Here is a 13,673-nt window from a genome sequence, read left to right on the forward strand (position 1 = left end):
AACTGTTATGAGACAGATTGGAAACTCATGTATAAAAGTGTCTCATTCAGCAATTTCAGCCTGATAAAATATCCAGTTCATCTTTTTCATTGTCAAGTCACGGTGAAAGCAAGTCTCCCGTCACCACCTCGTCTCTGCCCGAGGAGGATGCATGTCACCATGTTTCTGTTCATCTAACGCTCAGACAAGACTCAGGCACAGGGAGTAGTGACTGTACCCTCACAGCTAAAACTCTGTGCTAACGGGAGATGAAGAAAATCTCCCTAAGGGACCCCAGATTACTACTACACATTACGAGAAGTAAGAAGATGAGCAAACAGATCTCAACCTATAGAGGAAACCGTATCGGTAAGAGGTTCTTTGTGATGCATCGGTGGAGGCAAGCAGCACGGATCTAACTATCAATCTCCGGAGGGGCCAGTATCAAAACATTAGTTTTGTTTACGAGCGTGCTGGCTTTGTCCTTCACGTGGCCTCTAAGGGTGATAAAGTGAGAGTTACACGATCCACCTTGGGCAGAAATAGGAAATGTTGCTGTGAACACCAGCTGTTGCTTAGGTCGACACGGGCAGTGAGAGGCCTCGGCCTTTCCAGGCACTGCCAAATAAAGAGACTACTGTCTTGTGCAAGACAGTTTGCCCCCCCCTTACCTTTACTTTTCAAAGGTGCTAAACTGCACAGGTGGGAAGGATTGCAAGGTTTTAGCCATGAAGGGGATGAGGGTTGCCATCTGAAAGAACATTATTTGCACAGCGTTGCAGCATTGTGGTTAATGTAGAATCAACATTTGTCAGCTGCCATGCTGAGGCTCCGGTGGGGAGACGGGGGTCTAACATGCCAGAGGATTCGCTCCCACTGTTTCAGACACTTGTCTCGCAGATGAATGACGGCTTCCAAGACATCTCAGCCTCACAACTGCCAGCGCAGATTCCACATTCATTTTCCTGCCTTATCTCCGCGGGATCATACGCACAAGAGGTGAAGAGCAATTTCATTAGCTGTCAACAGACGAAATGCCTCGCTAACAAAAACCTGGGGAATATGGGAGAGGAAAACATGATTGTAACCCCACTGGCACCTGATATTACACACACACACACACACACACACACCAGTCACTGTCGAGACTGAATGTTCATGAAGATGAGAGTAAACAGGAGGCATATTTTTCCATATACCAAGATGTATGGAAATTGATTTCTGTCAGTCTTTAAACTACAATTTGTAATTAATTTCAAATTTTTCTAAATTATATTTCTTTTTTTTTAACTCAGCCCATAATGGACTTCAGAAACTCGGAGGAGCTACCCATCTTCACAATTCTTGTCTTGACAAATAGGGAGTTAACATAAAGTCAATGACAATCTCAAAATCTTATCCTATGATAATGCTAATCGGTGTTTTCATTCAACCCTCGGCTATATTTGGTTATGAAAGAAACAGATTATTTGCTTGCTATGTTAATATTTCAAAGAAACATGGAAGTATATTTTTTTGCACCCTAAGATGAAATGCAATGACACTCACTAAATCAGAAATCATGCCTGGAAAGATTGCATACTCCGCAACCCACATTGTCGATCGAAGGCCAGCGGCTTCACTTGGACCAAAACTGTCTAATATACAACTCCCCCCTTTAATTGTAACCGTGTGTTCAATCAGAAAGCATAAAACTCCCGGTGGGTAGGTGGCATCTGTCCGTGAGGCCTGCTAGGATTGATGTGCCAGAGTCTGGGCCGGTGGCCCACAACCTGCGACACAGCCCCATCACTTTTATGACTTCTTAAGGAATCTTCTTTTTAATACAGCCCATTACTGCCGACATACAAATCTTCCCCCACGTGGCCCGATCTGTGGCCTGATCAATTTTTACACTGCTGAGCCGTCCCCTTTCTCCTCATTTTGTCATATCAAAATTCATATTATATTGGATTTTCTTATGGGAAAACTGCAATAAAAATATGTTAGCACCCCGAAGATGTGCACAAGTCAGGACTTGGCTGTTGCTAAAAAGCTCCGGAGAAAATAAAATTTGTTTCTGCAGTAAGCAGAACTGTTTAAATGTTATTTATTTTTATGTTCCTAAGAAAATATATTGTGAAGTGCAGCATTGATTCAGAACATAACCATGTCTCGATACCGGTCGGAGGGGCTGAATTTATGAATCCTTTGCACAACTCCTTTAATTGAATTTTCCAAATATCTCACCACACACAAATAATCAATACCCACTGCTGAGGGAAACTTGCCTCAGAATTATTAGGGCCTTTCTTTTTCAATTTTGTAGTCATCAGCACATACAGGCGCTGCGGGTATTGGTAATGCCGCGACTATACCCGGAGGATTTATGCTCGCCCCGAGCCTGATTGCTCACCAAGAGTGACTTCTTTAGAATGCTTACTGAAACTTTTGTTAACCTTAAAGGACGGTCGTAAGCGCTTCTTAACGCTGCGCTCTCACTCTGAGGGAAGAAGAAGAAGGCTAGTTTAAACTAGTGTATCACAGCGTCAGACGGAAAAGGGGATGACAAGGCAGGAAAAGGGGGGAGTGGCGGGGGAAGAAGACATGTAGAAAGGGAGGCAGGATTGGAGGATTGACCTTCAAGGTTTAAATGTCCTCGAGGATTTACTCAGCTGCCTCGGCAGGGTGGAGGTGCTGGGGGGGGGGGGGGGGGGCGGGGGGGGGGGGGGGGGGGGGGGGGCATACGGAGTCTGAACATGCAGAAAGGCCATGGAACATTTATTTGTACCACTACTAAGTTCAGACAATATAAAAGCATCCAAAATGTGCAGTGTTTAGGGTAACTCTGTGTAATGAAACACACACACTACACACAGGGGCTTTACTGCTACAGCCTCATGTGGTCTGGTGTGACCAGTAGTCTGTTAGCAAGCTTTAGACAGATGTTGCCTTGTCATCATCATTCACCGTTATACTATTGTGAATAGCCTGCATATCAAAAGGCCGACAAAAAGGTGCGGCAAACCAGTGCAGTCTCTACATCTTTTTAAATACTGTGACCTATGCCATACCAGCATGGCTCAGGTCAATTGAAAATCATATTGCAGTCTCTAAAACACGCTTCAATGTAGCTCTGTAAAGACTTCAGGGTGATAGATAGAATTGTGCTCCAACACAAAATGCATGCAAGCATATGGATCCTATCGATGTCAAGATAAGAGAACAACCAGCGCATAATATTCCTCTGTCCTCATGAAGCCCTTTCCAAAGAGCCTCCTACACATCCCTCCCTTGTATTCAGCACATGGAGCCAAAGCCCAAAGGCCGTAGAAGTGAATCTAAACAAACACTTTACACTAGAGCAGGATCATGCTTCAAGTTACCATCAACATCATCTGTCTGGATTTCACGCCTCCCAGAGGATATAGGCCAGAACTCTTCAGCAGCTTTTTAATAACAGTTTGTTTACTTAAAATGTGTGTCTCAATGCACATAGAGGGCCAATTCTCTCCCACATCTATCCGCCCTGACATTGTGAAGTCTGTTGTTGGAAGGAGACTGATGCAAAAGTGATAAATTTCACGGATCCACCATGTGACAAAAAATGTGACATTCCCGGGGTGCGGATCCACAATGCATCATGTATGTTCTCCTCCCTCACTGGAACTAATTAAAATAATTTCTGACAACCTTATCGGAAAACAAGCTCGCCTCCTGACAATACCCTCTATTCATTTTCCACAAGTCACCATTGTATGATTGGATCACAAGAATTGCTCTGCTGCAGGCATAATATGTGCCTAAAATAATCAAATTAATTCTATCAGTAGGAAATCCACTCATTGGCTTGTTTGTGTAACCATAACAAAATGTTGTTTTTCTGCAAAGGTCGCAAGCACACAATTGTCTGTACAACAAACAAGCATTCATTGATGCTGTTCATGTTAAATAGCGAAGAAGATGCAGGGGGAAGCAAATCAAATAGTGAGGGTTTAGCGGGTGGGGTTGTCCTTGGGAATGAAACGGCCTTGTGACTACATTTGTTTCTCTGCTCATCTTGAAATCAACCGAACAACTGGGACCAAAATGTTTTCACACAGCTCTTTAAAGACCTAGAGATAAGGTCACAATCCATTTTTAAAGGATGTCATTGAAAAATAATGTGAATGAAAACACGTCTTGATACAAGCAAATGTAGGGATACAGGCCTTTTATACTGCACAGAACTTCAGTGGGATATAAAAAAAAGCTCTCAAGCCTTTAAACCATTCAAGTTGTCGAACAAATGAAAATGTATTTGACCTTTGTAGTCATAAGTGTAGAAATGTTGCATCAATTTTATCAAACACGTGTGTCACCTTTAATCTTCAGTAAATCTTGTGATATTGATCAACTCTCAGCTCTGCTTAGCACGTGGCCGTAAAGCCTCTCAGTGTGATAAAATCCCAGTAATGTGAAGTAGGCGTGTTTACCTTGATGATGTAGGAGCGTAATAGCGCATCAATATATTAAACAATAAAAGATTGTTTACTCTAACACTGTGTTTACTGGTTTATAACCTTGACTGTGATGCTCGGGGTGTTTTGTCTTCTTCCAAAGATGACTCTACTCTGGGTGCTGAAACGACACAAACATTTTAAAAGTTGGAAGAAATAGAGAGCCTCACGCAAAACTTGTGTTTAACAGAACATAAATCATAAGTAGTTTCATGCATCTTTACATCCAGTTGAGTGAGTGGAAAGTGCAGTCATATTACATTGTACTCACTCAGCTCTCTGTGTCTCTGTCTTTAAGTCAGACGATCCAGTGAAGAAATGTCCTTGTTCACTGCTGCCATCTGCTGACTAATTAAAAAAAACAGGACCCCCCCCCCCCCCCCCCCCCCCCCCAGAGGAGATGGTGGGAAATGAATGAACAAATTATATTAAAAACACAGCTGTATTCTGAAAGGGAAAGCCGTGTCAGAAGTGAATATTCAGTATGTAATAAAAGCCATCATCTCTCAATCTGAAGATATGATGGAGACGGGGACATTTCCGCCTATTGTAAAGATTTAAGACCAAAGAAAAAGTCTTACTCATGAATATTTCCTCCAGCTCTTCCCTGGCCTTGATGAATGCGTCCACTGACTGCTCCAGTTTGGATCGCAGGGAGTACAATCTGGTCAAAGCAAAAGAGAGTGTCGTTACAAAGGCACAATGACTCTTTCTATTCTTTTAATGCTTTGTATTATAATTCTGACAGTGTGATCTATTCAATAAATAATTGGCTGTAATATTAGAAACTAAAACATATCTCTGGAAAGACCACACATACATTGGTTGGACCCTGAATAAGCATAAAGGAGAGATTGAAAACCACAAGATGCAACCCAGGACTTACAATACAATAAAAAACATTTCATGTCCATCCTGAATTTGGGCTATTTTGATTGCATAGTGGTAATGATCTGAACAATTGTCAATAACTAAAGCATCGTTCATCTAAAAGACCCTGTTATAAAGCAGTCATTTTTAAAAAATCTCTTCTTAATTCATTTAATTATGTATCTCCATTTTTGTTGTGCTTTATTGTATTCTTGTATTGCATTGGTGTGGAAGTATGTCTGTTTTTATTCTGGCTGTTAGGGGTTCCACTTTTCATCTCCAAATACAATTAAACTTATTTCAAAATGTACAATAACTTACAACACTGCTTTTCCCCCAAATGACCCTAATATGACATAACCAAGTGAGTGTTATGAATGTACTGTAAATCGAGCTCATGTAACTTATTAGTGACAGCACTATAAAATTAAAAACTAATGCTTGTCTTGATGGATGGACCAGACACCAACTGTCTGCCTTCACTAAGGAAATGGTTCTTGTGTTAAGTGACTCTTATACAACTATTTTTAGTGCTATGTAAATCACTGATATTTTGGCCCGTGATGGATCTCCGTCATTCCGTGTCTCCTGTCATTAAATTCTGATATGTCACTATGACCATCAGGAAAGTGTGTCAATTGAAATATAGCAACTCGTAAAAAGGAGTTCTCTGTAACCCTTTAACCCTATGCTCTACTTTGTATCTCAGTGTATTGACAGTTAGTGGTAAAAAGATGTTATTGCAGCCTACAATATAACTCATTGATGAAATAATGTTGGAACATATGGGAACTACGACTTGAGTACTCACTTTTCCAACTCTGTCTGTGGGACCTCGTCTTCCTTTGTTGTGACTTTGGTGTTGCCCATTGATGAAGCACCACATCCTTAATAACCCAATCTACAGTACATTGGCAGGAATACAAGTTGCTGCTGCTTGGTGGACTTATATTGGGACAGTATCATTATTTATTCCTTTTCAGGAAGGACAACAACCCCAGCTCTATAATCTAAACAAACTAATTTTTTCAGTAACTGCCTGCCTCACAGTTACATTATACTGTTTCTGGCTGTTAAATTCAAGCACATAAAACCACATTTAGAGTTTGAGATGTGTAGCATGCTTGAGTGTGTGTGCAGTCCGTTAAGATATGCAGGTGTTCATTTTAAGCAATCTGAATACACTATTTAGACATGAGACATAGCACTGACAATGACCAATATGTCAGTACTGTTCTTGGCACAAGTTTTCACTGATATGAACATGGCCTGAATATATTTGTCCTGCTTCTATGCAGAGCTCATGCCTTTGCAGGTTTGGGACATCCTTTGTTACATGGTACACTGGTATGTCTGTAGGGACCTGCAATGACATTGACAACACACCTGCTTGAGAACTTGCAGTTCAGTCGAAGGTGTTTAGTTTCATGCAGATACATGTATTTTGCAATAGAGAGAAGACACAATTTGATTGAAACATGCACGGCAACTAACCTTTTAAACAAAGGAAGCCTAAAGGTTTCCCTTTAAACTAAATACTATTTTACACAGAAATCAGAAAGCAGTATGTTAGCTACAAATTGATTACATTGCCAGTGGTCACGTCAAATGTATTTACATAGCCCAATATTACATATCACAAATTTGGTTCAAGCAGCTTAAGCGCACTTGGTTTAAGGACCGATAGTTTACTTACATGATGGGCATTGTTAATGTGCATTGCTCTTCTCACTCTGTTTAAAAAAATAGTGTTAGGTGTCAAGGAATTGTGTTATTTCACACAAACCTAAGCCATTCTAGGTTATTTATATCTGAATCTTCACTGTACTTTAGTAGTATTCCAGTGACACAAAAATTAGCTCACACAAATAAATAAATAAATAAAATCACAATACCAAAGTAAAGGAATGCTGTTTGTGAACCTGCAGCAGCAACAATCAACATCATGCAGCAAAATGCCCTTTCTCGGCCCATTGTGTTTCTCTTACATATTATCATGATAATAAATATGAGGCTCACTGCGTTTACCACTTTGACGACATCAATGACAGGAAAATACAGTAATACTAATTTTATGGAACTATTGCAGCCACGAGAGATTAAAAAGAAAAGGATGAGGCCACAACAGACACTAATATGTAAAAACACACTTTTCAGGCGCCGTTAAGTATAACAGCGTTATTGAAGTCACACAAACTAACTTAAAACGTCAAAGTTAATACTGTGTATTGATTATTATATACTGTGATGTAAGTCAGGGAAGCGTCTATTGATGCCACGCAGAAAGTTTTATTGGCTACGATACAATTTATACGACAGTAGATTAACAGATTTTAAGGTTGTTTTAGCAGAGGTTTGTTTGTCACAAATGTATGAATCTAGCGCCTTTGCTACATTAAAACAGTACGAGTAAAACATACATGCTCCGGTATATAGTTCCGCATGTCGCAGTAATGCAAAGACGACTAAAACAACGAAACAAACTGTCTGAGTCAAAAAATAAATCCTTATATATAATCTAAAGACTGTGTGTATTTATTTAATGAACTCAAATGGTCTAATACGACGTTGCATTTTTTTTGGCAGGAACGGGAAGAATTAGCGTTGTTTCCTCCGTGGCGTTTTTGGTGAACACTGAGGAGTTTTTGTTTACCTAGCAACAGACAGCAAAGGTAGCAACGGTGTTTGGTGAATGTCTCTGCGAACGCGAATCTGGTTCAATGAAATGCATCTTGCGTGCTTTCAGGCGATTGTTACGATGTGATGAAAAAGTATAAATAATAGTTAGCTGCCATATTTGGCTTTCGATTGGTTGTATAAGCTAAAGAGTGCTACATTAGCTAGCTGTTAATTTGCTTACGATAACCAGGTCGATCTCTACTTCCTAAGATGTCTTTTCAAGAGTCACCTCGTCCTTCCGATGAAGAGGAGGCCTTCTACGTGCAGTGTAGAGCCGCATACCTTGCTGTGTTCAAATCTAGTTTGACAAATATTGCTTCGAAACAGCAGCTATGTCGTGGTAAGCTAATATTATACTATTAGCTTAACTAACCTTAATATAAATTCAGGTCATCTGGAAGCAAATATCCACACAGAGTATACTCCTTGGACACTGAGTTATGAGGATGTTACTGGGGTATGGCCATTTTCTTTTTTACGACTGAAAGTCTTGCCATTTTACAATATAAAACTAAATTGGATGCAATTTTCCAGAAACTGTTATACACCGACAGCTGGACAGTAATTCAGGACCACTGTACAAGAGGTGTCAGCTGATCACAACTCGTATTCATGTTCTAATTTCCAGCTCTGAGAGACAGTTGTCTGCTCGCAAATATTGACTTAACGGTGCATGTTCAAAAGGTTTTTGGAAGAGGACAATGTCAATTTTCTAGGGCGTATTTGCCCTTTAAACTTTTAACAAACTGCTACGAAATATGTGTAATATGATGATTGTTCCCCAATCTCTTAAGTTACTTCTGGGTAAACAAAGGGGATGTTGAGGGGTTACATTTTATAATAAGAAAAGCAACTCATTGTGGTGGATTTTTAATTTTTAAATAATGTACATGTCATTTAAAAGGGGTGAAAAACTATAATCCCATTTATCCTATTAAGCTCTACAGCAGGCTGGTAGAAATCCAGCCCATGCAACTCTCAATAAATACTGGACCCCGAGAACATCCAAACTGAACTTTGATGACTTCTGTGAGATTCTTAAAAAGGAGAAGAAAACTGAGGACACTGAGCTGATGAGAGCCTTCAACAAGATGGATTTGAACAGTGATGGCTACATCTCACACAGTGAACTGGAGAAGGCCCTGACCACTGTAAGTAGCCTCAAACAGTTTGTGGATGAGAGCTCTGTAACACATTGTCTGCTTATTTTTAAGATTTATGTTTATGTTTTGGATAAACTTGTTAATTTTTAATAAATTGAGTGACTTCTGAGCCAACAGGAGACCCACTAATGTTGTATTACAGATGTAGACTGCCTAAACACAAACTGATCAAAATCTCTGATCGGTTCATGCTCAAATGAAACAGTCTTATTTTGTCGTGGTGTTTTGCTATTAAAGAAAATATGTTGGATCTTTTAGAGAGGAGAGAAAATGACCACTGAAGAGGTGAATGCTATTTTTTCATTGGCTGACATCAACAAAGACGGCAAACTGGACTATGCAGAAGTAAGTTTAGATAAGTTTAAATTACTTCTGATGCTAATACCACACTTGTCAGCTTACACTATGTGTCCAAGCCTATGAAAACGTGTATTTTATATACATTTATCCTATCTTCATGTAACATTTTTCTTTGAAGTTGAATTGAATTCACATAAGATACAGAAGAATCAGCGATGCGAAGTGGCACAGAAAACCCAATAGTGCAAAAGAAAACAACCCTATGACCTCCTATGCTTTGCTCCAATATTGTCTTTATTTAGTGTCATATGTTTACCTCCATCCAGGATGTAAGCATCTCTGACCCTCTCTCTTGCCTCACAACATCCTCATGTATCATGCTCTCACTGCTGGTTTCCTCTTGCTGTCAGTTCTGCAGATTGTTTGTGTCTACAGTGGAGCAGTGTCAGATGGCTGCTTTGGAGAGGCTCGAGGCAAATGCCAAGCTGAAGAGACAGAACTTTGGCAGTCGGTCATACAGCCCTCCAAAGAGCTCAGTGTCATCAGCATCATCAGCAGCAGCAGCAGCGGCAGCACAAGCAGCAGCGACTCTCCCTCAACCTCCAGAAACAGACGCCACACTCAAGAAAGGTACAACATGTAGGGATGGAATAATCTGACTTAAAAGTGACATTTATTTTGAAAGTTAAAGACATGATGAGTGATTCCACAGGGGAAAATATTTATTTGTCATTCCCTCAAAAGTAGTCTTCTTTACACACAAACGGTAATCTAACTTCCGACTATATCTTATATGAATTAACTATATCTTATATGAATTAACTATATCTTATATGAATTAACAAAGATTAAAAAGAAAAACGATCAAGGCCACAGGAAAGAACAAAAACAAAAAAGATTATAACCTTCGATGGCTTCTCATAGCTACTCTGTCCCAGAATTCTGCACTGTACTGTTTGCATCACCAGCCACTACTCTACTCAGCGTCCAGCTATGCTGAAAATATATTGAGCAGTCTTTATTTTTGCATGGAAATGCTAATATCTTATTAGTGTATGACTGCAGAACATAATGGCAATTTGTGCGGCACAATCTACAGGTACAAAGTAGCAGCCATTGGCGACTGCACATCATGTATACTTCAGATTCCAATTTGTAGTTGCACACCCATACACACTGCTTGCCCCAATACGCCTCGCCGATTACTTTTGATGAATAAATAATAGCTCTGTTATTGATCGATTTTTCACTCCCCCTGTGACAAATCACCTCATTAAGACAGTCCATTCATCATAATAGCCACACAATTAGGGCAGCTTGTTTGGTGGGAGGAGACTGTAGAGCGTTGTGATTTGGGTAATCACTTCTGCCATTAAGAGATTGACAAAAGCTCCATCTATGCTGATGAAAAATGCCGCCGTTCAACTATGGCTTTGGAGTTGGCACGCTTGCCAAAAAATACGTTTTCATTGCTTAAGCAAACAAGGACTGGCATCACGTCCAGCTTCAGCCTTCCGCAACCGTGGATGATGAATCAACAGAGTGTTTCTGTGCAAAAAGACAACACCTTCAGCCGGTTGAAGGTGGACGTAAAAATCCACTTTTTGCACTTTAAAAGCAGCATTCTGAGGAAAAGAGAAGTTACGGAGATCCTGGATGAGCGAGCCACGGACAGGCCCACGGTGGGAAGATAGATGGGGTTGATTTAGGTGGTCAGTCCATGTTCATGTTATTGATTTGGAGGATTCCACCACTTCTCACTGGGGAGATGATGAGGGATTAGACGGTTGTCGAGAGGAGGGCCCAGTCGACCACCACTGCAAAAACAAATGAGCTCCCACATAGTTGTCGGGATTATCACATTATTGTGCCTCTCCCTCGTATTGATTTATACCTGCTACATTTTAACAAGGCTCCAACACGAGATGCAACCTGATCGCACATGTGGAATGGGTTATTCTTGGAGCTCAAAAACAGTTTTGACTGCTCATTTGCTCCTAAATTTGTCAGTATATACCACTGAGAAATACTATGTGTTAACTGTACGCGAGATGGGTCATTTAGGCTAATTGTTTTACAAATAATTGATGAGATACAGACCAATTATCAGTCATCAGTTGTTGTGTGTCTGACGTGTTTTGGCAAACAGTCAGACCGATTGATGAACTGTCGTGGTGTTTCTCTATTAATTGGTCTGTTTAGTTCAATTCTTGCAGTTCTCCACCACTAGTGCTGAAACAATACTGGCTATAAACTCACACTGAAGCTTTTGTTTGGCCATGTTTCAGTGCATCTTTGTCCACAGTCACACAACAGCTACAATTTGATCCTCTAGATTAAAATACCCCCATCAATACAAAATAGATCTATCACAAATACCATGACAGTGGGTCTATTTATTTCTCTGCCATGGTAATTTGCTTGTAAGCCTATCGCATTACTTCGCAGCCTCATTTCCCAGGCTTGGAAACAATCAGACCCCTCATTAGTGAATTGATATTTTCTGGCTTCAATTAGAGTTCAAGGGAAAAAGTTGTGCGAGATAATGGATTTGAGAGGGTGCTGTTATGCCATTTGTGATTTGAAAGGCCTCCATAATTAATTAAAAGGTAGTTGAGCTTGAGAACACACTTTCCCAGAACCCAAAATGCAAAGTAGCCGTCTTCGCTTGAACTTGGGAACGGACTTCTGTGAAGGCGGATTACAGTGTCAATTATGTTGTGCACCTCATCTCTCTCTCAAAAGTGTGTTTACCGTTCGGAGAGAGGACGGCTGTACTTACTCTGTCAGTCAGTCAATTGAGTGTTCTGTTCTGTTGCAGGAACTTGATTTATTTATCATAACTTTGGATGGATTTTTAGCATATGAGTTTTTGTGTTAGCGTTTAGCGATGTGAGTTTTCATGTTTGTGTCTGCTGTGTGTGTGTGTGTGTCTCAGACAGCAGATCATCCTCCCGTCCCTCTTCTGCTCGCAGCAGACGGTCGTCCCTGTCGAACTCAATCACGATGACATCCAGCAGCAGCACTAAGGCCAGCAAAATACCAGAGCCTTCAGGCTTACAGGTAACCCCCCCCCCCCCCCCCCCCCACCACCCACCCATAGTCATAACGACCCTAGAGCTGCAATTTATCTCATCTTCATTATCAATTCATCTGTCTATTATTTTTCAGATTAAGTGATTAATCATTAATCTATGAAATGAAATGTCAAAAATATAGCGAAATATGTTCTGAGAGCCGAAGGATATTTCTGAGATCGTGTTTGTCAGTTACCCATCAAAGTCCGTGTTTGAAGACGTTCTTATACTAAACAAAGTAATAACATAACCAGAGCTGTCATAACTCAACTTGTAGTCCCAGTTTAGTTCCTGTCTGCTAATGTTTATAAATGGCTTTTGATGACAGTAAATTGAATTTAATACAGTAATGTATAGTAACTCATCCATCACATGGTTTGTTGTATATTGTTATTATATTCTATATGCAACATGCTAGCTGTGTTATGAATCTGAATTATTAATTGTTTGTCCCATCACTGACAAAACCTGTGAATCTTAGTATGTGGGCTCCAGTGAGAGACTCCATGATAGCGAAGGACTTTCCAGCCCCACTGCTCTCCCAGTGTCACTGTGACCCATTGCTTTTCATGATGGGCGTACACTGTACTGATCCCACGCTCTTTGTTTTCACACTTTTGGGCTTAACCTCGGCTGGTTTGCTTTACAGCAAGAAAAATAAATAAATAAATAAATAGAAATAACAGCCCTGTGCTCCATCTCTCAGGTCCCGGCACTGTGTTGAGATTGGAAAGGGCCAGACATCATCGTGGTAGAAGAATGTGTGTCCAGAGATTACCTCTGAGGGAAGTTCTGCTCGCTATATTGGCTGCTATATTGCCATAGGCCGATAATTGGGTGGTGGTGGGTGGAGGGTGGAGGGTAGGCTGTGTTTTTGCAGTGGTGTGAAGGTGTGTGTGTGTGTGTGTGTGTGTGTGTGTGTGTGTGTGTGTGCATGCATGCATGCATCGCCTTGTGGGATGCAAATTTGTCATCATGAATACAAACATAACAAGTAAAGGATATTTAATTTCAGGATTTGTTTTTATGAATGGGTTAGAGTTATAAGGTAAAGGTTGTGGTTAAAATGCGTGTGTTAAGGTGTGTGTGTGTGTGTGTGTGTGTGTGTGTGTGTGTGTGTGTGTGTG

At 40.5% G+C, this 13,673-nt stretch overlaps 1 protein-coding gene across 2 annotated transcripts in view; it reads left to right on the forward strand.

The window, feature by feature from the left end:
- The first annotated feature begins 7,784 nt into the window (after positions 1 to 7,784).
- Positions 7,785 to 13,673, forward strand: part of efcab7 (EF-hand calcium binding domain 7) — a 12,472-nt gene continuing 6,583 nt past the window's right edge. Inside the window, exons 1-5 of one of the 2 annotated variants that reach the window (XM_031859579.1) lie at positions 7,785 to 8,346; positions 8,946 to 9,157; positions 9,428 to 9,514; positions 9,880 to 10,099; positions 12,408 to 12,532. In XM_031859579.1, the coding sequence (XP_031715439.1) occupies positions 8,217 to 8,346; positions 8,946 to 9,157; positions 9,428 to 9,514; positions 9,880 to 10,099; positions 12,408 to 12,532 (774 nt within the window). In that variant the 5' untranslated portion in view covers positions 7,785 to 8,216. The other variant, XM_031859580.1, reaches the window with a different exon arrangement.

Source organism: Anarrhichthys ocellatus, unplaced genomic scaffold (genome assembly GCF_004355925.1).
Source record: "Anarrhichthys ocellatus isolate YVR2014 unplaced genomic scaffold, GSC_Weel_1.0 scaffold22, whole genome shotgun sequence".
Classification (NCBI taxonomy): Eukaryota; Metazoa; Chordata; class Actinopteri; order Perciformes; family Anarhichadidae; genus Anarrhichthys; species Anarrhichthys ocellatus.